This window comes from Trichoplusia ni, chromosome 6, assembly GCF_003590095.1.
Source record: "Trichoplusia ni isolate ovarian cell line Hi5 chromosome 6, tn1, whole genome shotgun sequence".
In the NCBI taxonomy this organism is placed as follows: Eukaryota; Metazoa; Arthropoda; class Insecta; order Lepidoptera; family Noctuidae; genus Trichoplusia; species Trichoplusia ni.
This window is the reverse complement of record NC_039483.1, coordinates 9,236,484-9,261,304: the sequence shown is the minus strand read 5'-3', so window position 1 is coordinate 9,261,304 and position 24,821 is coordinate 9,236,484. Positions and strand designations below refer to the sequence as shown.

General features: G+C 35.8%; 1 protein-coding gene across 1 annotated transcript; it reads right to left on the bottom strand.

The window, feature by feature from the left end:
* Positions 1–18,060: 18,060 nt before the first annotated feature.
* LOC113495377 (inactive pancreatic lipase-related protein 1-like) lies at positions 18,061–20,707 on the bottom strand. Its single transcript, XM_026874067.1, has 2 exons — positions 20,299–20,707; positions 18,061–19,560 (listed from the first exon to the last, which is right to left on the bottom strand). The coding sequence occupies exons 1-2, from the start codon at positions 20,408–20,410 to the stop codon at positions 18,650–18,652; spliced, it is 1,023 nt and encodes a 340-aa protein (XP_026729868.1). The 5' UTR covers positions 20,411–20,707; the 3' UTR covers positions 18,061–18,649.
* Positions 20,708–24,821: the final 4,114 nt, after the last annotated feature.

The following is a 24,821-nucleotide window of genomic DNA, read 5'->3' as shown; positions in this document are numbered from 1 at the left end:
GGTTATCGGTTCATGTGGCTATGTGACGAACTGTAATTTGATGAGTTAAAACTAATTGGGATTGCAATAACATATTATAGATGAGTCATTCTGCCTTATTTAATTGTTATAGCAAATACCTGTAACAGCTTAAGGTACCTGCGCTAATATAGCTACGTAACCTAAAGGGTAAGTTAGAAACATATTTTTTTCTATAATTTCATTAATATGAGTTAATACTCATAGGAATTATTTAAAACAGTTATACTTTTAGTTAAGTATGAACAAAAAGAACTGTAAAACGAAAAGCTTTTTCACATGAGGCCTACTTACATAGTCGAACACAGTAGTTTATTAATTCTCATTATAAAAATAGACTTAATACCCGCAATTATCTATATTTAATTACTAATGGGTAATTACGTTTAAGGTAATTTGAGGGCTTATTACCTTATGTGTGACTATTATATAAGAATTAGTACTCACAACCTGTTTTTTGTACTTTTTCCTCAATACTTAAGAGACGCATGTTTATTACATTCAAGACACGGGTAAACTTGATCAATATTCTCATGTTTTTTAAAACGCAAGCGGGAATTTGACTGGCCTGTTGGTCTAGTGGCTAGTGACCCTGACTGCTATATCGGAGGTCGTAGGTTCGATTCCCACCCAGGGCAAATGTTTGTGTGATGAGCACGATCATTTGTTCTGTGTCTGGGTGTAATTTATCTATATTATGTATGTATTTAGAAATATATATGTATGTTTATCAGTTGTCTAGTACTCATAATACAAGCTACGCTTAGTTTGAGGCTAGATGGCGTTGTGTGTAAGTTGTGGAGTATTATTATAATATTTATGGAATATTATTATAATATTTAAAATCTATGAGTTTGTTTAAATTTTGTTTCTATTATGGAACCTTCTATAGGTTACAAAATGAAGATAATGGAATGGATGGTGATTTGAACGTAAGACCCGAATGGACCTTGACACTTGATAGTCCTAAAAATCTAGGTTTTTACCGTTATCGATACCTACTTCATTACCTATTTATTCTCCACTGCTTCACTAAGTAAATAAACGAGAATGACAATTTTGGCAATGGTACTTACTTTGATTTGGTTATTTTTATTGTTTTTTTTTGTCTTAATGGAGTGGTTAACATTGGTTTTTAGATTAGGTTATTCTTTCAGAACGCAAATAGTGTGCAATAGTGTGCATGTAATTAAAACCTCTCTAATAAGTTAAAAAACTTTTTTTAATTATTGCGGGCAATCTTGGACATCTGCTCTCTCGGGTTAGGAAGTTGTTCAGATGATGCCAAGAGATGTTTGTAATTCAAGAAACAGTCAAAAGACCTTTTGAGGCATTCAAAGTACAGTTAAGCCCAATTCCATCTCTTCATTAAGTCTTTCAACATCTTATAGGTATTACAAAACGTACTAACATACATATGTACGTACAATGCGCCCTTCGCTCCCTCAACTTTGACATATACCATGCAATTTATACATATCCATAAAGACATTTAGAAAGAAGAAATGATAGCGCCCATAACTCAAGGGGTCCTCATGGTGTGAGCGAAATATATGTTGCTATGGGACTCGCGTGTTATCCGCGTGAATAATGTTCATCACCCCTTATTTGTTTTCTGGAGACATTTTAGAAGGAATTGGATTTCTCAAGAGTTATGTCCCAAAAGGCATGTGTGCAAAGCCATATTGTTGCTGAAGTAGGTCTTTGATAGAGGCTCGTCCTTTGACTACTATTGGGACCCTAACAATGTGCGATTAAAATTTGTCCTTATATTTATGTCTTCTAAGGATAACATTCTTATATCCTAATTTGAAATCGTTGCCTTGTGTACAAATAACTGTGACTTATATAAGAGTTGTGTAGGTTCAGTATAGATGATATGTAGACCAGAAATAACTATTGGAACGCCTTAGGTTGGATGTCAATTATTGACATATTGACTACTGTATGCAAGGGAAGACGAAAAGGTATAAATGTAGACCCATTTTAAAATCATCTTCAAAATTTTGTGAGTAAATTTTTCAAACCAACTGGAACAGTAAATTTGTTCAAATACGTTACAAATGCCATGTTCTCTGGTCTTAATAATCTCAAAAATCCGTTGCCTTTTGAAGGTTTCCTTCACCAAAAGTAAAAGTTTGAAATTCGTGCCGTTCTGTAACACTAAAAACTACATCCGAAATTCAACGAAACGACGTCCCAATTACATAGTTTCTCTCTTAAACAGTCCGCACAATGTGCGCTTAAAACTGACGTCAAACAAAAAACGAGAACAAACATTTTTGATCTACTTTCAAGCGAAATTCTCTTCAAAAATAAACATTTAGTCGTTCAATTACGGGAGTTGGCGAGCTCGCTTGACCTACGACATCGCGTAATAGTACTGCTGTGTCTCATTGGATAATCACTTCCTGAGTTCTAAACTAGAATGATTGGAATTAATGTTACACGTGTTATAGGCAGGCGTATCTACGTATAAGCTGATGTTCTTGAATTAGGTTTTTCTTAAAGACTAAGACTTATATAGTGCCAAGTTTACTTCTTTTTCATTCCATTCCAAAAGAAGGAACGTGGGTGGGATTTAGTCAGTAAGAGTCTAATATCCCTTCGGTTTATCTCGTAGGTAGCGCGAGTCGTTTGATATGATGATATCCCATCCTGTAAGAGGAAGATTACGACACAAATATATTTCAACACTTTTAAAATCAAATTTGTGATAAAATTAATCTCAAAATGTTGTGTTCCTTAAAAAAAAAACCTTCTTCTAATCATATGGTTGATGTCTTATTTGATGTCGGAGTTTAAGCAATCCGTGGGCTTTTAACATGGTTTTAAAAACCCTTGAAGAATTCTTAAGATTGGTGGTAGTTCATGTTATGCACTTAATCGTTTTTCAAAGGAAATATTGCTATAAAGAATTCGGACCCACGAATTTAAATTACCAGTCCAACGATCATATCAATAGGCTATCAACACTTAATAAAGACCGTGATAAGTAAGAATATACCCGTATAAACGTTTTATTAAAATTGATAATTGCATATTTTATCACTAAGCCAAGTCACTGAACTCATGATTGTGAGTGATGTGTGCTTACGTCGCAGCATGAACTGTAGAGCTTATGACAGTAATTTATATATACATGGCTATATCCCCCCACTAGTAACGGGTGATAATAATGATTCGAAGGACAAATAGTAGAGGTCACAGTACAACCGCAAAACCGCGGAGTGAGCTCGTACGAGTTGATACAATTCCTGCTCGGTTACGAGTGTCGAAACTTCGTAAAAATACTATTTCCCATTTAAACTGTGACGAAAGTTTCGATTTAGCTGCGATTTTGTATGTTTTTTTCGTATTTTCTCATTTTTTCCAGATTTTGTTTCAAACATTCTGTACCTATGTGACAGAAATGGAACGAAACTGTTCGTCAATTATGCCGTATTGTTTATTTTTCATAGTTGTTTGTCGTTTGGCTTGCTGGCGAGCTAGGATGCCGTTCAGTTTTATTAGTTTGCCAACAATTGTCTAATTTAATATGGCAAAAGCCATTTTTGAAAAGTTTCAATTATTATATTATTTTAGTTGAAAAATAGCGTTAGAAAAGTAGTCAAAACCAGTAACCTTTCATTCTATCTATTGGTCATTACAGCATCGTGGTTTATCCTTCATCACCTATTAACTACACTAAACGTACAAAATAAACGAAGAAGATGTCAAAAAGCATTGTCTTTAATTTACTATGAGAAAAATGTGGTGTTAGTCAGCAAACATTTTAAATGATGTAAAATTAATATGAAGATGAACACAGCTATCTAACTGAAACACCTAGTTCACACCATTTTTTTAAACCCAAAGAATTTTTAAATATTTTTGATCTTCGTACTACAATCGATTACAAAGCCACTTCTCGACCCCTTGTGATTTAAACCGGAGCATAGCAACAAACTGTATGCTAGGCAACTGCACTCAATTATTTTCTAGAGCACATTAGCAGTAATGCATGTGCGCTACAATTTATGTGCTGTCTTCCTCAACGGGCGAGGTTGCACATTTAGGCTGTGTTCATACTTACTACGGGGAAAGATTTTGGAATAGCTAGTTTTGGCTGGATATTAGTTACACAACAAACATAAAAAAGGAACTGGGGAAAGGACCTAATTGCGCATAAGGGGACATAGCACACACATATGGGTTTAAAAAAAAGAGTTCTCCAAATCTGACACTTCTCTTCTTCACTTGAGAAGATAAATAACTATGGTTTAGATACTTAATTTAAATCAGTTTATAAGATCAGGGATTTGTGCTATTTTCAGGAATTAAAACGAACCAACGACTTTATTACGTCGATTTTCTACAATTCACATTTCAAGCTAGTAATATCGACATTGCAGTGGCTTGGAAATTTCTTATATGAAAGAAATGGTCAGTAAGATTGTAATGGCCTTCCATTGCCCGAGGCGCAGAAACTCACTCACTATTGGAAGGCGGAGCTCTGACGGAAATATTGCTATGACCATTGCCATAGGAGACATCGTTATATTAGTGCTTACTATAATAAATGTCATTGCTTGACCATAAGAAGCGGTTCTTTTTGTATGGTTTGGTGTTAGTTTTTTCATCTATTTTGTACCGCTAAATCTTTATGAACAAATATCACGTGATTTTTGATAGGTAGTGTACAATTAGATTTATAACTCGTATCTGATAAGAATACACAGTACAACATCACCTGATATATTTCTAAAGTCGCCTAATCAAGGAACGAATAAGTCCGCCCCCAGACTTAGGCCTCCCCCAAGTTGCACCACCAAACCCGGTCCTCCACCTTATACATCCAGTCCAAATTAGTAGTATTCGTCTAATTAGCCAAAGGCATGACGAAACAGCCTTGTTTTATACGTTTACAAAATGTAAAATTCTGCCTTATTTAAGGTGATTTGATTTTTCCTATGAGTAATACGTTTTTATTGAACCCTCTTCAATTCAAGCTGCAATCTTTTACTCCTCATAAAAAAACAACTTCAAAAATAAAATTTGCTTCAATATTTCATCCTCTCGACTACAACTCTAACAGTATAAAGGCACCCTAACCCAAATGCATTTCAATATCTAGTTCCATGTAAGTGCAGTGAGTTTGTTCGGTAATGACGGCAGCCGGTAATGAATCCGTTGTCGTTCCTATTCATTATAACTTATGTTCTGCTAATGCATGTAACATTAATGTCTATGATTTATATATTAGTTCGCGTTCCCTGACAATGATTTATGGTTCCATCATTTGTTAGGTTTGTTACATTTTAACTTGCTGTCTAGTAATGTATTTTGGGGTAACCGTCTTTTTGGTTGGTTGTTGAGGTTATGTTGTAATGGTAAAGGTAGATTATTTTATTGTTTAGTGTATTTTTAGAGTATTTTTAGTGTCTATTTTGAATTATTCTAGCTGACAGTAATGTAATACTACCAGCCTATATACGTAAGACTGCTGGACAGGGATCTCCTCATACAGGAAAGGCTTTTTTAGCACGGCATTCACAGCGACAAGTTTCAGAAGATTCATATGGATAATACATTTTATATCGAATCATACAGGACTGGACTTCTAAAACCATTTCATGTTATTATTCTTAGACTGATTGTCGAAATTGTAATTAAAGTACTGTTTAAAATCAAAGCATGAAGTACAAAATAACCGCACTGAGTCAGGTTCAAATTTGATTTCAGCCAGCCCATATTAACGCCAATCTTTAACCGTAAGCCCATTAATACTAGTTAACTTAAGTTTCAGTAGCATAATCACTAATAAATGAGTAAATAAACCCAAAAAGACAGACAAACAACCTCCCATTTCGGCAGTCGGTTAAAAAGGGTGAACACACCAGTTAATGTGCTCACTTCCGCGATGTTTACAGAACAACTGAATACAGTTTCATTAACGTCATTAGGCTAAACGATGGGTATTCCAGTTCGTTACTGTACATGTAATTAACTTAATTTGATTGTTACATTTTTGTGGATTCTCTTCAGAGTTCAGTACTGAAAGGGTAAAAATGGAACTTAGTTATCTGAACGTCTTCCAGTAAGTTGTATTTTAAGAACCGTGATAAAAAGACTGTTGAAAAATTATTTATTTCCCCATACTTCTATCCATATCCACAATTCCAAAATTTATACTTACAGTGAAATGATGAATAAATAAGAATAAGAAAGATATAAGAAGGGTCCATGATGGTTCTGTACTATTAGATTTTAAGACCTTGATATACATTATGGAACGCAATAAATAATTGAGTATCGAATATTGAAATAGCATACATTCGCGTAGCTTTTCCTTCGTTAATTCATCAGTCCGATCGTACAGGACCCAAAAAGAAATTTAAACATAACTAAATAATGAAACAAATATTTACTTACCAAACGAACCCGGGTAAACTCACCTACACCAGTAATTACCGGTTAGACAAAATAAATACCCGGTTTAAAATCAAACAAAGATAAACTACATACGGCCGGTCATTACCGGTACTCATTACCGCCCGGGTAATGATACCCGGTTCGAACCACAAAGCGATTAGGGGTTTCGACCCGTTGTTTATTGCTAAACAGTCTGCTAGGATAATTAGATTTTTATTCCTTCGCTTTTTTTTAAATTAAGGTGTATTTGAAGGACGGTTTCTGTTTACTTTGATTAATTTGGTTGTTTAGGATTTTTTTGGGATTATTCAAAGAAAAAAATATATAATTATTATTCGCTGTTGTATAATTATTGACTGTTTCTGTATTTTGCAAAATAAACATCGATATTTATTAAGGTTACTTGAAATCCTTCGATTGGTGTGATAGTTGACTATATGACCCACAGCCCCACGACATCATAACACTATATAATTGTTACAAAAACAACGTAAATACTAAAGGTACTGCAAAAAGTTTTTTTTATCGTTCATGTCGAATATGTTCTCAACAATACAAACACAATTCCCATGTCAATTGCTCTACGTTTGTCTCATTGAAACGTCACAATATTCCCACAAACATAGGTTACACAGCTGAAAAAAACCTCGATTCACGGTGGATTTAATTCAGTCAGCGTTGTGTGAAATTTTTACGTCGCGCAAGTGTGAGCGCGTAAAAATATCGGAAGGACCAAATCAAGAGTATAGGGCAGAAGGACTATAGTAATTTGCAGGTAATTTTTTCCTTTATTTCTATGTGCTCTGTACTAACTTGCAAAAAATCAAATACTTAATAAGTATATAGTTCTATACCTTCTGATCATGACAGCCATATCTTCATTCTTGATTGACTGTAACCTAAGTAGGTTGCTGTTTTGGACTGAATGCGGAACGCGGAATACTGGGTGTTGAGGTGCAACTTGGGGGAGGCCTATGTCCAGCAGAGGATCGAGATAGGCTGATCTCATTGGTTTTGAATTTTTTATTCAGCATGATTGATTTTTAAATTTGATCATGAGTAGAGCGTCGCATCAAAGCGATTCAGTGTTTCGAACTTAAAGCATTATTTTAGTATTTAACCAGAAAAAAAAACATTTATTCGCGAAAATATGACATTTGTTCTGTGTTGGTGCATTGAGTTGAATATAATTCTAAATTAAGACAATATTTTACAACGGCAAGATTCCTAATGATTTCTTACAGGTTTCAAAGATTTTATTCGAAGTAAACCTTCTCATGAATTCCTGTTAAGTACATCGGAGTGGAAAAACATCGGAGCGGCAAATTGAGCGCTAGCTGAGTGGTTGAGCATCGTGCACACCTGGATGAACGGGACGTACTCATCAGCTAACACGATGATCTGAGCATGAAAACTGAAAGTATTACGTGCGTATAATTAACTTATAGGGTACAAGGTTTATCTCAATTAAGGAGCATAATTATCGTTCTTTTAACGTTTTCTTCTAATAAAAGTACCTCATAGAAGTGCGTACCTGAATAATAAAGATCGCGGCAATCGATTTACGAACTGAGATTGCCAACTTAGCTTAAAAATATCTAAATACCCACGTTTTTTAATGGCACTATTCAAATTCTATTAAAATCGGTTACATTGTAACGTAAGTACACTAACACTCAATAATTATTAAAAATAAGGATTTATACATCATTCATGTCCTGTTTATGTAATCGATAGACTTGGTTAAAATATATTCTGATGTATTAAATCTCATAATAATCTCTTTAATGTTTCCTAAAAATAAATAAGTGCCGTCGCGTCATTACTTTGTCACTTTTTACTTCAACAAAACTTGTCGTTGCTTCGATTTTATAAAAATTTCCATCACGTTTTACCCAGAAATCTCCAACTCAGTGTCTAAAGAGCTTTCTGACGGCATTATACCTAGCTCATATTTCTTTTATGTGGGTCAAGTTAAAAGCGAAAGCGTTTTACATTTTTAAAACTGAAGAAGTAGACTTCTCTTTTCTGCAACCATGTTTTAAATAATAAAAAAGAAACTAGATAAAAATATCCATTTGGAACTTTCAACATCTATGAAATCTGAAAAGCTTCAATTTAATATTTAATTACTTAATTTTGACTTTAATTGCAATATCATTTAGTGAAGTTAGCAATATGAACACGAAGCATGACTGATCTTTATATCAACGCCATTTATGGTGTCAGAGCTATAAAATTTACTAATTTCAGCAACAAGTCAAATAAGCAAAAGTATTCACTGAAATTATTAGATACCTGAAGTATTTTTTTCAAGTTCCTAATTAATTTAAAAGAATCCTCCAAAACGTTTTACTTATTTATCTCAACTTATCGAGGTGCACTGTTGGACATAAACCTCCAACAACGTCTACGATTTTAAACAACATTTGAAAATGAACAAGTAAGTGTTCATCAGCCAGATACAAAAACCCGCTTATTTCTTATCCCTCGACGCAGGCTTTGACAGCAAACACATAATATCTGTTCGAGCAACAGACAGGGCGTGATCACGTAATGCAGCTTAAAACGAAACGTGGCTTGATTCGAACCTGTGCTTACACAGAATTTAGCCACGGCTGTGACTCCACGCCCCTGTGTACTTTGGCACGGAATATTTTTACCCTGTTATAATTCTGTTTAAAGTCTGGCGTGCTAGTAACTCAGTCTTGGCTTTGAGGTTGAGTATTTTATATGGACTTTTACTTGACTGGGTCTTAGATGTGACTGAAAACTGTTTATATGCGTGTGTTTTTTGCTTCAGCTGTCATTATCATCTTTGCCAGATGACGTCCATTGTAGGATAAAATTTCCTTCTCCATATTATCTACAAAAATCCATATTTTAGTTACATCTGACCAATCTGCTCACTTTTCAGTGGTCTTCAGTAGTATAGATTTAAGTAATACGGTGCTTTGAGACCATCTAAAGAGATTGCATTTATAAAAAAAAAAACAATGATATGTCAATTTCAACTATTTATTCTGTGAAGACTTATATCATTATACTTTTTCCTTTCGAGCATAAATGACACCCAAATAACGGGGACCAGGTTTATACTCATACATTTGTGAGACTAGACAGATATTAGGCCGTTATTATTCAGTCATTAGGAACGCGTATCACGTCACGATGCCCAGCCGTCGCATCAATACTTGCACCAGATTGTGGTTGCTGCAGTATGCAGACAAATTGCTTTCTGTACTGTATGTATCATGTATTTATTATCTTATGTCAACATGTATTGAGATATTTGCTAATTTAGCGTTAAATATATAGATATAATAATGTTTGTAAGATTACATTTGTTTTAATTTTTACAAATAACTATAAATCAAATATGTTTATACAGGGAAAAGATAACAAAATCCTACACCGGTCTTCCCTTAATCTGACACCTTTATACACAAATTCAACACTTACAACGAATACTAGGACCTATTACAATAAAACATTACTTTTTACATATCTCCTTACCATACAGTACATGGTAGATCAGCACATATTTTATGGAGCTACTTGAATAGTAAAACGTTAGTAAAACAGCTCGTTCATGCTCTGGCAAGCTGCCAGGTAAGTAAGGGGTTATGACGACAAGACATCGTTTTTCAACTGGTCTTTCGCTACAGAAATGTACGGTCTTTTTGGTGTTAGGGGGTGAGAGCGTAAGGCGGCAGGACTAATCGAGGTTGTAGATTTGTTGTATTAAGGTTTGAGCACTGAGGTTAGTGATCGGTGAGTATTAGTATCATAAGTATCGTCTTAATCTTAGTTTTGAATGTTTTATTGTGATATGTTGAGGTTGATGAGGTTGCAATTACCTACACAGGCAGACAAAACAAAAAAAACCGGCCAAGTGCGAGTCGGACTCGCGCACCGAGGGTTCCGTACAAACCTGCAAGGTTTACAAAGTTCGTTCATTACGACAATCGAGTCATATAAATATATATGACTCGATTGTAAAACGTTGCTTCATGCCAAATTTCAAGATTCTAGGTCGACTGGAAGTACCCTTTAGGTTTTGATTCCCTTGCGAGTACTCGCGCGTTTCAAAATATGCAGCTTAAATTGCTGTTTCTTTTGATTGCGTTGACATAGAAGTTTGATTTTGTTACAGCTTAAAGGTATTATAGACCTGAGTATTTGGTATGAATTTCAATTTAATACCTCTACGCGTTTATGAGGAAATAGGTAGTAAGTTTAAAATTATTAAAAAAAAAATTATTATGTGATGTAACTAAAAATTTAAGGTTTTCGGAATTTTTCCTTTATGTGTGCTATAAAACGTTGCTTCGTCGCAAATTTCAAGATTCTAGGTCGACTGGAAGTACCCTTTAGGTTTTGATTCCCTTGCGAGTATTTGCGAGTTTCAAAATATGCAGCTTAAATTGCTGTTTCTTTTGATTGCGTTGACATAGAAGTTTGATTTTGTTACAGCTTAAAGGTATTATAGACCTGAGTATTTGGTATGAATTTCAATTTAATACCTCTACGCGTTTATGAGGAAATAGGTAGTAAGTTTAAAATTATTAAAAAAAAAAAATATTATGTGATGTAACTAAAAATTTATGGTTTTTGTAATTTTTCCTTTATCTATGGTATAAGACGTTGCTTCGTACCAAATTTCAAGATTCTGAGTTCACGGGAAGCACCCTGTAGGTTTTGATTCCCTTGCAAGTGTCGAAAATTTGCGGCATAAACGGCTGTATCTTTTGACTGCGTTGGCTTAGAAGTTTGATTTTTTCACAGCTTCAAGGGACAGTAGACCTGAGTAATTGATATAAATTTCAGCTTCATACCTCCACGCGTTCCCGAGAAAAAGGGTCTTGACAGACGGACGGACGGACGGACGGACAGACGGACGGACGGCTAGACGGACAACAAAGTGATCCTATAAGGGTTCCGTTTTTTCCTTTTGAGGTACGGAACCCTAAAAAACGTCTTTCGTAAATGAAAAATGTGAAAAATATAGTTTTGTTTAGTTTTTACCTAACTTAATTTCCTAACATTATTTGTATATTTTATAGACAGATTTACCTCAGTTAAAATGCATTTCTTTATTACAATAATATTGTAAGTACTCACAGTGAACAGCGACGGGACAATTACGTAGTCTTAAGGCAAACGTAACATAATTACAACGAATGAGCACCTTAAAGCCAGCATAAGGACATTAAACGTTATTTATTAAGAAACACCCATTTACAAGGATACACGGAAACTAAAGTATGATTGTGGCAGGTGTGGGAGTTAGATAGCGCATATAAGTCGTAGAGTGCCATCTCTCTCACACAGCGTCAACGGTATTATTCTAAAAGGTGGTAATAGCCACCTTGTACTTTAACAGACTATTACGTAAAAATATTGTTTTCATAACACCGTGTTTAAGTCGTAAAGATTGACCTAAAAAAGTCATTAGAATTGGATTTTTTGGGCGATGTTTTTATGAAAGCTTTTTTAATTTCTTATAACCTTATTAATTATTTTGTAAAGAAAATCTTTGATGTTTTAATTGATGAAACGTAATTAACGACGGCCATTAGTCAAACTAACTCAAGTTTCGTTTTAAAAGAAACCACGTCGGTTGAGGTCACCACGGGTTTGATCCCCGAGTAGGGATGTATTTGTGCGTGTGAATTGAATGTTTTTGGAAACCTTTCTTATTCATTATTTTTTAATACTCCATTTTGGTTTCGAAACTAGTAGGGTTAACTAATCCGTCTCACCAAATTTCTTATTACGAATTTAATAAGGACAATTTGAAAGTTATAAACAGGTATCAATCAGCGATCATGTATGCATTTATTTTATTAAACTTCTTGAAAAAAAAGATTTTGTATACTACTTATATTTAATTGCCAATTTGCAATTGTCATCTACGTATTACCGCCCCCGGATATTTGATCAACTTTTATGTCATCTTAACACCGCACAACGCCTCCTTAATATCCAGCTCCATAGAACTGCCCCTTAATGATGATATTAATTAAGAAACCCACCTTAATTACGAGCAAAACAACGGAGCGTTAGTAAGACAGCCATAAAATTTTATTTTCCTTTTAGTTAATGAAAGAAATGCCTATTAAAAAGCGAATAGAGTGCTTTTAGAAGAAAAATATAATTAACCTTTATGTTTTACTTGAACCATTTAACGTTTCTGCTGCCTTTGTAGACCAGCATATTGAATTAAGAAATTAAGTAAATTGGGAAATACCTATTTATGGAACTGAAAAATAAATAAATGAATGATGAATTTTTGGGGTTTTGTTTCTCAGTGGCTAATAACATAATGTGACAATTCGTGTATCCGTTATGCATCTGTCACCAGGCTGTACCTCGAGAACGGTAATAGGTAGTCAAGTTTAACAACAAAAAGTAACATTCAAGTGAAGTTTGAGCAACGAAAGTTCATGATTTGGTTGTGGAAGTTCTTCACCCATCCTACAGCTTCATAATCATCATCAGTCTAATTGTTCGAAACTTTCCAAAACAGATTAGAAGACTCGCACTAAACCGGTTTCGCAGTTGGCACAAATGTAATACGTCGAACATCAACTATTTAAAATCGGATCTCTTATGACGTAAGTCTTTCCGAGCATATAATACCTGCAAAGGCGACGAAACTTCAATCAGAAACTCAAATCTATTTTATAAAATGTGGCAAACGTTAACATAAGCGAAGCATAGAAAACCCCGTGACGGTATCGTATGAGTCGAAACACTGCGGAGTCGCACAGTTCTAGTATTAAAAGTAATATATCTTCGTCGGCAATGTATTGCAACTTGTACAATATTTATATTTTATTATATTTATATTTTATTATATTTATATCTGGTCATTGCCTGGCAATGGCGTTGCAATTCATCACATAGTTCCAAAAGTCGGGAGACGTAACACGGCGGTTCAGATTTAGTCACTACGAGTCTCTACTCACTCCTTCCTTCGAGGAGATGGGTTCATAAGGATTCCGCCACCATACCAAAAATAAGTGTAAATCGGGAGTAGTATATTATATCTACACTTCAATACAAAACTCATCGATTTTTTTTAAGAGCTTATCTGGCTAGCAGAATGTTATGTAAAATACAATAAAGTGACATAGAAAAAATCGTTTCTGTCGTCTGGGCAAGGAAATCTAGAAATTATTATAAGTTATAGTTGTAATGTAGTATAGTGTAATAGCTTATAGCTATTGCAACAGACATAATAATGCTGTTATTATACTGAAACAACACTACTACCTACAAACGCACTTTAGCGGCTTTATTTAAATTAAATGAACTAATGAACTAAGAAATCAACATATAATTACCTAGTTCTAGCTTAAACCAAACTACAAGACAATTTATTTTTAGTACCAGTTACCTTATGATACAAGGAAAATATTCAAAGAAAATTTAGCAGTTTTGTGATACCTATAATGACTTGGCATTAATATTTTTATGGACAAGTCGTTCATTTTCCCTCCTTCATGTTTCTGAGAAAAGAGATGGAGGTAACAGGCTGGAATTATAATAATTTTGTAAGACAGTTGGGCAATCCCTAGTTATATTTGAAATCTCCTAAAAGTCAGTTTTGATCAGCCATTTATCTTGTATGGAAACGTAAAATTGTCTTGAGAGTAGACCTTTTTTTAAGGAAGTAATAAGTTTGACTACACAGAAGTGACTTTACACCTATCGAAACACGTAACATAATTCAACATGTTCATATATGAGACATCAGAAGAAAATTTTCTTAATAAAAATAATATAATGGCTCACAAACGTTCAAGTCTTATGCACAAGACACCCAGACTTAGGACACGTATTCATTAATCACACAGACATACGCTTGTACTGCGCGGGGTTCGAACTGATGGTTTTTCTGTGGTGACCAATAGCACTCTTCTGGTGTTCACTTAGTGGAAGCATGACGTCACTAACTGAAGCAGAGCTCACTATCTCTTTCAAAACAATAACTATTCTGTTCATAGTACAGAAACTGTTCTCATGCACACGAGGCTTTGTATTGGATACTTGTAAACTATTCCGTGAATCCTTGTACACTTCATTTTCAAGTCTTAAACTTACATCTTCTGTTTACTAAAATGGTTTCCTCATTCTTCTACAGTTCTGGGGATAAAGTTTAGGCATTTCCTTGCATCATGAGCCCTGATTACTTAACCGGTGTTCACACTCTTATCATTTCTATAGTTTAAAGTCCAAAGGGTCCAAAACCCTATCGCTAAGGATCCGTTATCTCCACTGTCGTGTTAATTTTTATCTTTCTTATACACGTAGAAAATGCTTCAATTTGGATAGTATTTGAATTAAATACAAACACACGATGAAAAATTTCAAACCTCAGACAGGACGCGAACCTGCGACTTCTAGCTGCATTTGCCATTCGCTTTACCAACAAACTTTTCACTGAAGATGTATTTGTATTGATGCTGTAACAACCACGAAGGTCAATACTCGTAATTCTCTTGATGGGATGTGATGTGACAGACGGATAGACGTTTTTATCCTATTTGCAGAATAAATCATTTCATCGTTTCACTTGACCGGATTATTTGAAAGTGTACATTGATTTTGTGAGTACCAAAGATGTATCAAAGATCTGTAAGGACGACCCCTTACCCGGCTTCCAGTTATTCCATTAAATTCCCCACATAGTTCCTACCTCCAGTGAGTACGCATGTATAAGCTCCAGATATTGGCTACACTTGAATATTTGTTGTTTGCTTTGTGCCGGAGTTCAGACAATTTAAATAGTTTCGGACGTCCAGTTTACTTTCTTGTGCTTAAAAATAGATTCCCTTTGAACAGGGATTTGATTGAAATTTGTTGTTGAACGATCTTTCGTACAGGAAATTAGATTATTAATTCGTTGAGTTTGATAAAATATTAAGTGTAGCTTTTATGAGAGTTTGACTTTTTCTTCTTCATAATAATTTAATCAAACCGGTTTGTAAATTGTCTTTAGCCGGACTTTTTGGAAAGGGTTCTTTACATTGTTACGTTACCAGTGGTGATTTCCCATTAACTAGGATATAATTATACACGAATACCTTTTGCCTTTGGCCTGCAGTGAGACTAATAGAATAAGCAATTAAAAAAAAATACATGTCTTTAGTCTTCCCAACACAAAACTGTTAGGTATTATGAAGACTTATTCGACTTTCTTCACACCTTCTCATATTTGTTTACACAAGACAAATCAACCATCACCCAGATCATTTTACCTTGTACTTTTCCTTCCTGTAACGGGGATACCTATTTCCTGTTGTAGGTGTAAACTGTCGCGTGATACTCTCAATTGCAGGGAGCAGGATTTCCCCGGCCGATAAGGAAAGTGGGCATGATTCACTAAAGCGGTTTATACCAATTAAACGGGACTTTTTTGTAGATAAGTCTTCAAGATTTTGTATGTAATCCGTCATGTAGTTTGTTTCAGGTCTTTACTAATGAATAAAGAGGTTAAGTTGGTATATTTGTGATGATGTAAGAGTTAATCTTATGAACTACTGAACCAATTTTGAAAAGAATTTTAGAAGTTGTAATAGCAATATTTTAAGTTTCATGAGTTATGTTAATCCGTAAAATAACGTCGACCTTACAAAGAGTAGTTAATTTAAAATGCAAATAAACGATTTGCTTGCTCATAGGCACCGTGATAGCTGGTAAAGTAAAAATTTCTCATATATTTCGGTTACTATTACAACAACAACAATTATAAAACGCAAATAAAGATTGACGAAAGCAACGGTAGTAACTTTCATAATTTTGAGATACAAACAGCCTTAAATTTAATTTTACTTACTTGTCATCAAACCTATTTGTCCTTCTTTAGCCTACTTGTGTAGTGTTGCGGGTCCTACTTGCACTACACCGGCTTTACCATAATACTTCAAAGTACCAGATGCTAGCATATTTTCATAGCAGTATAAAATATTCTTGTCAGCATCACACGGAGTGCAATCTGTCCATTCCCGGCGCGAAAGAGAAATAATGTCATTTTTTAAACAAAAGCTTTTCCTTTAAGAAAAGTGTAGTGTGTAGCTGTCGCGTCTAGGCGCTAAGTGCATGTTAGTGCTGCTCACACGATAGGGAAGCTGCGATACGAAATTACAAACTTTATGTATATAGAACTAGCTGTTGTCCGCGACTTCATCCCCGTGGGTAGAAGATATAAGTTATGATTTGTACCTGCCCTGTTTTTTTTTCACATTTTCCATTGAATTTTCGCTATTATAAGTCGCAGCGTGATGGTTTATAGCCTAAAGCCTTCCTCGATGAATGGTCTATTCAACATAAAAATAATTTTTCAATTTGGTCCAGTAGTTCCTGAGATTAGCGCGTACAAACAAACAAACAAACAAACAAACAAACTCTTCAGCTTTATATATTAGTATATTAGTATATAGAGTATATAGATTACAGTTGTTTTTTTTCGTTTTTTCGTTATATTGTGTGGGTTATTTTTGCGCGATAATTGTGGAAAGATTACAGCATTACTTTGTATCTGTAGCTTGCTATAATTTATGTCGAAGGCGCTATTGATACTAGCCATGTAACTTTTCAAGTTTAATAATAATGATACTTAGAAGTGATTTTCATTCTGTATCTTTTTGTAATTTTCATTCTCGGGAGGGAAGATGAGAAAATACGTGGCACTTTTTAAAGGTGTACACGGGGACACAGAATGAATATGTACCTTGTTGAGAATTTCATTTATTTATGTGTACAAAGTATGCTTATTTTGGGGCTAGGTGGCCTAGGCTTGAGAGAAATTAAAAAAAGTTTAATATATTCGGTGCTATTTGGTTCTACGTGCTAGTTAGATCATTGCCAATAACTAAAAATACAACAATGATCTCATATTTATGCATAACGTAATAAAAATCCAAGTGAAATCAGTGTTGTGTAACTGTAAGTGCTAACTGTGTCAAATCTGATTGCTATGGCTTCAATTAGTCACCATTTCGTTTCTTGGAAATGTAAGAAATTGTTTCACAACATCTAAAGCAACCAAAGTAAGTTATTTTTAAGATTTAACAACAACTCCGTGTTTTTTAATTATAAAAGTATCATACATTCTACTATTGTTTCAAAAAGTAAAGCTAAATTGCAATAGGATATTTCACAAAAAAGAACTGTTTAGTCCCCGAGTATTTCTTATTTATTTTATCTCATGAACGAAAAAACTGAAAAGGATACCTACAGTGATTTAAAATCTCGTTTGACATCACTTGCCTGTACTCTTTTTATAAGCAAGTGATGTTAATAGCCACTCATCATCTTCCATCATCTCAATAAATTAAATATTTTAGAAAGTCGTTGCGTTTATAACACGTTCGTGTGAAACGCTCTTACCATCAGAAGCACGTCGTCGCGGTCTCTCGTGACGTCTTTGTGAAACAGATGTTACATCGTGAAACAGATTTCTATTGTTTTATTTGTATTTCAGAATTCCTTCTAGGAATCATGATGGTGTTTCACGCTTAACCTGAGACTTACAAACATTTATAGTTATATTACAATGGTATTATAGTTGACAAAGGCGTGTTATCAAAGGAATGCTAATGATAAAACAATGAAAATAACACTAAAACTCATGACATTTTGTTCGATTTATTTATTTTTAAGTCCAAAGTAAAATAACTTATAATATTTGGAGGTAGATCATAATTTACAATAATACAACACAGAAATATACTGAGGGTCTACCATCACGCCTTAAAGTAATATTATAAAAGAATATTACATACATACAAGATACGCGCTAAACACATAACCCTCCTGGCAGTCGGGTAAAACGTTGTTGAAGTGTGACAGTGCAATAAACGGCGAAAAGCGGCATTTCTCTTCGCATAAAGGGCTCCTGAACAGTATATTATCACGTACCCAATAAACAAACTAGATTCTAAATATAATCAAATTTAAGGTGTCTAAAGTCAGTTCAAAGAAATGACTCGAATGCTTAAATTAAACTAAAAAGGAAAAAAATACTATTCCATTAAATGTACTAAGTAGTGAAGTAAGCATTAAGCGAACTAGATTCAAACCATTGAGATCGCGTCTATTAAATAATTACTATGGAAGCACATGTTTAATATCACAAAGTATTGTTTCTCAAAAATAGTCCAAATTCTTATAGAGCTAAAGACTAGTATTCAGTACACAAATAATACTAATTTTCAAAATTATATCCTTCTGTTGAAAAGTAATAAACACCAGTCGCGTTACCAGGGTTCCAGAAGCCGGCAGTAGTCCTATCATTCCTAGAACACTTGCCTACCTTAAAGTTCTTGTACTTATCGCATTTGTACGCGGGGTACCAGTCGGGGTTGGCCACCGACGCGAGCCACATCATCACACAAGTCCTATGGTTGCATTTAGCAGAGAAGGAAGATTCCAGGATGCCCGGGACCAAAGTTTTTCCACAGTTAGGTTGCGTCTGCCCTTTGTTCACGAAAAAGTCTACGTCGCCTAAAACGCTAGATGTGCCCAAGCCTCCAGCATTGCAATGATAAACTTCCACATAGTCAGCTACTCCAGCACGAATTTGTTCTTCAATCAAACTGTTGGAGAAACATGGGCCAGCTGGATCCAATGCTGTTATCCTTGAGATTTTCTGCCCTGTTGCCTTGATGAAGTTTTCTCCAACATGGCCCAATATTTGGCTTCCTAAGCTGTGGCCAATGCAGTGTATAGTTTTTGGGGAGATGCCTCCTTGATACAGTCCGACCAACATTTGGGCCAACTGCTTTCCAATGTAGTAGACGTATTTGACGGACCTTTCGTAGCTTTTCTTCTTGCCATCATTGTCGTTAGTGTAGGGTGAGTGATCTACGATCATTAGGTAGCTGTTGGGAAAGTTTTTGAAGGTTTCCCTGACACGGTTCTCCGTATTCTTGTTGATGTTGGACTTAAATCCTCCGACAAACATGAAGATTTTCTTGACTTTATCCAAGTTTGGTAATGACAGGATGCCATGTGCTGCTTCGTTAATAGGGAAGGAATGGACGTCGCCATTTTTATAGTCGTAGAAGTACACTTCGATACCGCTAACGTCGAGATCAAGGTCCCTGTTGTGATCACCTGAAAACACATGTAATATTTGTTTGTGAACTGCAAGTAATAAATCAATATGAGTCGATTGGACTTTGGGGCGTAGTCGAAAGATGATCTAGGGATCGATAATTCCCCTAATATTCCAGAATTGGACAACTCATTCACTAGTCATTAAAATTAAAAACTCATTAAATGGCTTTAAAGCATGTGATGTGATTGTGATAGTCATTAATTAAAACGACGACATCTGTAATTAATAAATACTTTAGAAATATTTTATCATTTTAACAATGGTGTAGGCTGGTTTGATTTGTTCCACATGACAGTATAACTATGTCATTAACATTGAAATGCACAGATGTTTCTCAATTTTGTGTAAATAATACTAACTATACGACTTTATAACAGAAGTTAAAAACATTGTGAAAATTCATAAAAGTAAAAGAAATAAATTAGTGTAAAAAGTTTGCCGACCACAGAAAATACTCTTGAATTAAGTTACTTCATTGAAAAATATTGAAAGTTTAAATAAAATAAGTTGGCGAAAATTAAAACAAGTAACATGATGATAATGAACTCCTAGCCGATTTCGGATACAATCACTACTTAATGCTTAGATAGACGATTAACAACATCATGAAACACTACATCGAACAGTTAATTTTATCATGATTACCGTAACTAATAACATACATAACTATAATATTTTTGGCTAATCACAACACGTTTTTTGTTTAATGTCAACAACAAAAATCAAATACTCACATTTAACCATTTTCAAAGCAATACTGAGAGGTCCATATTTCTCAAAATCACCTTTACTCCACGACCCTATCCACTGCATATAATATAAAATAAATAACAATAACAATTTCATTTTATTATGTTATTATTTTTGAAGACACGAGCGAAACAGGCACTTAATAATGCAAGTAAATAGTCACTGGTTCCAATGATGTGGTAGGCGGTCATGCAGCGCGTCCACATAAATTAGTGTCAAGTGACATTGTACACAGCTTATATTGGAAGACAAGTTAGTCACTGTTCTTATCTCGAGTCATTTGTTTTGTTTTCTAAAAGCATTTTCCACATTTGCTTCCGTCGGGTAAATACTTAGATTCAATATATTCGTGACGTGCGCTGTCAATGGGGATAAAACTGACGCAACTGGTAATTGTTGTAGTGTGTTAAAGTGTTAAGGAAATTGTTTGCCTATTTTATTATTATCATAATGACTTCATATTAAAAAAAACGTTACAGTTTTTATTGCGGCACCATTGTCTGTCACCATGCTTTAAAAATAGAAACGAAACTGATCACAAAAAATTGCCTTTTTTTTGCCTTTATAAGGAAGGTTGACTACTGGCTAACATTTACAAAAAAAAAAATGATAATAATTTATGTTAAGATTTTGTCCTTCATTTTTTTTTATATTTATCTTGTCAAGATTTAGTACGCTATTAGTAAATTTGGATGTCAACATTTTTGTATTTCACAAACTTTGTGTCATGTAATGGTATTTGCCTCACCCTCCACATAACTCTTAAGAATGAGTGTACAAGTCACAAATCTATACTTTGCTTTGAATTTGAAAAGCCAACGGTGACAAAGGGGAGCGGTAACAAAGTGTCTAAACAGGTGCTTTGCTTTTTTAATTTTTCTACGCACTACTAAAAGTATCCAACGTCATTGTCAGTCTCGCAGAGAGCGAATCAGAGCTATTTACGGTGAAGCGCCGACCAATCGCTGATAAGTCCTTATCTCGTCGTGTTAGCGCTAATGTCTATATAAACTGCGTCCAAGATAAACGACCTACACTCTGATCTACTTTACCAAGTGAAAGGAAACTACTCACGTTAATTAATTCAAGAAGGTTTATATTTGAATTGTATTTTGTACGATACGTGCCATCTTTGCATGTAGAGAAATTATCGAATACGTTTCGTCGTTAGTTTGTTTTCGAAGGTTGTTTTCATTTAAATTTAAATAGTGACGACGTTTACAAATCGAGACTAATTTTTCTTTCAGTGGCATTCGCAATTAAAAAAAAGCAAATATAATTAATAATGTACCTACTATACGGGTACTGCTAATGTACAATTTGGGCCAATTTTCGGGCAAAAAGAGTATAGTTTTTTAATAATATTTCACTTTTTTCTACTGTCTTGCTTATTACTTGATTCATTACTTATGTAGGTGGTCTATATCATTGAGAACTACAAAGAATGCTATTAGACGAGTTTGGAGGACAAACTCTTAATTAAATAAAAGTACATTGCTCTGCAGATGGTTTTATTGTGTCGTGTGGTGGGCCGTCTGGTAGACTACGAAAAATACATTAAAATACTTATTTTCAAACATTTTGGTAACCAATCAAATTACATTTAAAATTTGTAATGCTAAAAGAATTAGGTACATCTTATCTTTACATAAAAAAAGCCAAGAACACTATATTTTTTAAGACTTTTTGGTTAAGAGATATTTCCTCTTTAAATATCTATTTTAAAGGACAAATTACAATATCCCATCGCTTGGCACTGGTATGACTGCAGGTGAAAAAAGCCGTTACCTCAAAAAAATACCGTTAGTACATTATGCTCTTGTGTGTTCACTATATGAAGGTGTGTTTCGAGTATTTATATTTCATTCGTATTTTACGCTCTATAAGCAAGTAATCGTCGAAAATAGTGTAAATAGTGTCTTCATGCGGGTTGATAAAACTGTTTTTACATTTTCAATTTACTGTAAACAGTGTTATATTTCGATGTACGAAAATGATCCTTTTTTTTTTTTTTTTGTCCAGTGGAAATCCTCATGGACATCCTTCGCCCTGGGGAAGGCGAAGGGGTGTGCCGGACTCCTACCGGCTAAAACCACTGGAATGCTTCCCGCTTCCTTTTGTCGGGGGCCAAGCGGGAACGCTTTCGCAGTCTACCGCGAACCCCGACATGGGAGCTCCTAAAAGAGCTGCATCATCATTGAGAGGAAGAGCAGTGTCTTCCTCATCGCTTTAAGAGGCGCGCTGAAGCATCGCGCGCGCCGTCCTTGCCTAGGTACAGTACAGCAGTCGTCCCCAAGACTGCTGTCCGAGGCTAATCATGGTGGCTGGAGAAGGGCAAATTGTGCCCTTCTTCTGCCCCTTGCTCGTCGTGCGCGTAGAGGATTGTCACTTCTCTCTCGTGTTCTCTCTGCGCTCTCTTTGAGCGCCATCACTTCTTCGCAAAAATCCATGACGGCGCGCCAAGAATCTTCGCTCGAACTCATAGAGGCAACTACGGCTGAGAGCGACATATCCCGACCAATGGCAACAGCAAGTGCCCGACGCTGCTCAGCCCAAGCAGGACATTCCTCGAGGGTGTGCTGCGCCGTGTCCTCGCTGCTGCTACAGTGGTGACAACCGGGGGTTGGCTCTTTTTGTGGTATGCGAAACAGGTACCTTCCAAAGCATCCATGCCCGGTCAGTACCTGTGTCATCCGAAACGTCAGGGACCCGTGTTGTCTGTAGTACCACTCCCGGAGTGCAGGTCGAATAGCTTCTACGGTCCTAAGACCAGCTCCGGGACATGTTAGCCTAGCCGACCACACGTCCAAAAAGGCATCGTGGAGTTCCCTCATTAAGACCTTGATAGCCTGCTGAGAAGGTCTTTCACCATAGCTAAGGTGCTCCTGACGCCACTCATAGGCGCTAGAAAGGACCCTAGCCTCCAGGTCCCACGGGAGGGTTCCTGCCAAAAGGCACGCGGCGTCGCAAGATACTGTGCGGTATCCACGAATGAGACGGATAGCTAACGCTCTCTGCGGTCGACTGAGCAAAGCCGCACCCCGCGAAGTAATACATTCCGCCCAAATGGGAGCCCCGTATAGTGCCATAGAACGCACCACACCCAAGAAAAGCCTACGACAACTTGTTCCTGGGCCTCCCAAGTTGGGTAGAAGCCGTCCAAGAGCAGCCGCTGTCTTCATAACCCGGGGTCCCGACTGCTGAAAGTGGGAGTCGAAAGTCCACCTGCTATCGAGCACTAGCCCCAGGTGTCGCATAGTGCGACCTATTTCTATTCTGACCCCACTCACAAGGATGTGAGACCCTGCTGGAGGAGCCTTTCGGGGTCCATGAAAGACCAAGGCTTCTGACTTCTCTAAAGCCACGTCGAGACCCAGCATTTTAATGCGACTTACAATCTGTGCTACTCCTGCCGTTGCAAGATGTACCACCTCACGGAATGATACTCCCTGGGACGAAAATGATCCTACGGGAACATAAAATCGGGATGAAAACTATCCTATTTGTTAATCCTGGTTATAAACTACCTGTGTAAAAAGTTTCTTCTAAACCTGTTTAGTCGTTTTTGCTTGAAAGACAAACATCGATCGATAGTAGGATAATGCTGTAGGATGGCCTACTCGTATAACAGAATGGATACTCTGGCTTTTGTAAAAACAAAGATTTTCAGCATAGTACGCTATACAAAACTACCCTGCTGTTTTCAGTGTATATGTGACTATAATTCGTAAACTGAAGCTCTGTATGGAAGACTGGGGTATGCTTTTAAACGAAGCCAGGGGATACTGCAGCATAAATGTATTTATGATGGACCATGATTGTCAAGTTAGGTGTACTCAGTTGAGGTGGTTTTAACATAACAACGTTCCGAGCCTGCAGAGAGCCCTCCACGTGACGAGGCCATTTCTAGTATTAGTGATGTGTTTTCCAGTTATCGATAGAAAATCTTGAGGCACGTGTTTCTAAGACAACATTTTATCCGGTTTTTTTGTGGTTTGCAGCTATTGGATGTGAGACGTTAAAGGATTTCATTATTTTAACTCGTAACGCTGGAATATTTTTGCTAGAATGTAAATCCATTTTTGCGACACCACCCCAAAATATTACCGCGACAATGACTTGACATTATTGTTTATTGCCTTAAGTTTCTGGATAATGAAAGTGGTTGGATATAAATCGACTAGATCTCTTACTTAAAAGAATCCTTATGGAGATCTTCATAAATGAGCAAGAGGTAGCTGCGTGATCAAGGGAGTAATCACTTTTGTCAGAAACCAAGCGAGATCACATATAAGCACAAATAGAGGCTAACAGTGACATATCTTAAAGTTTTACCTACTAATAAAAGAATATCGACATTCGTCTTCCATCGTACGACCATCCCTAAACCTAAAATGATGAGCATCAGGGAACCGTAGTGATTGCTGGGTTACGTTGGCTCGCTTCCAAAGCATATGAACTAAACAAGCAATGTAAGTGTAATTCGAGTGGAGCGGATCTAGACGAA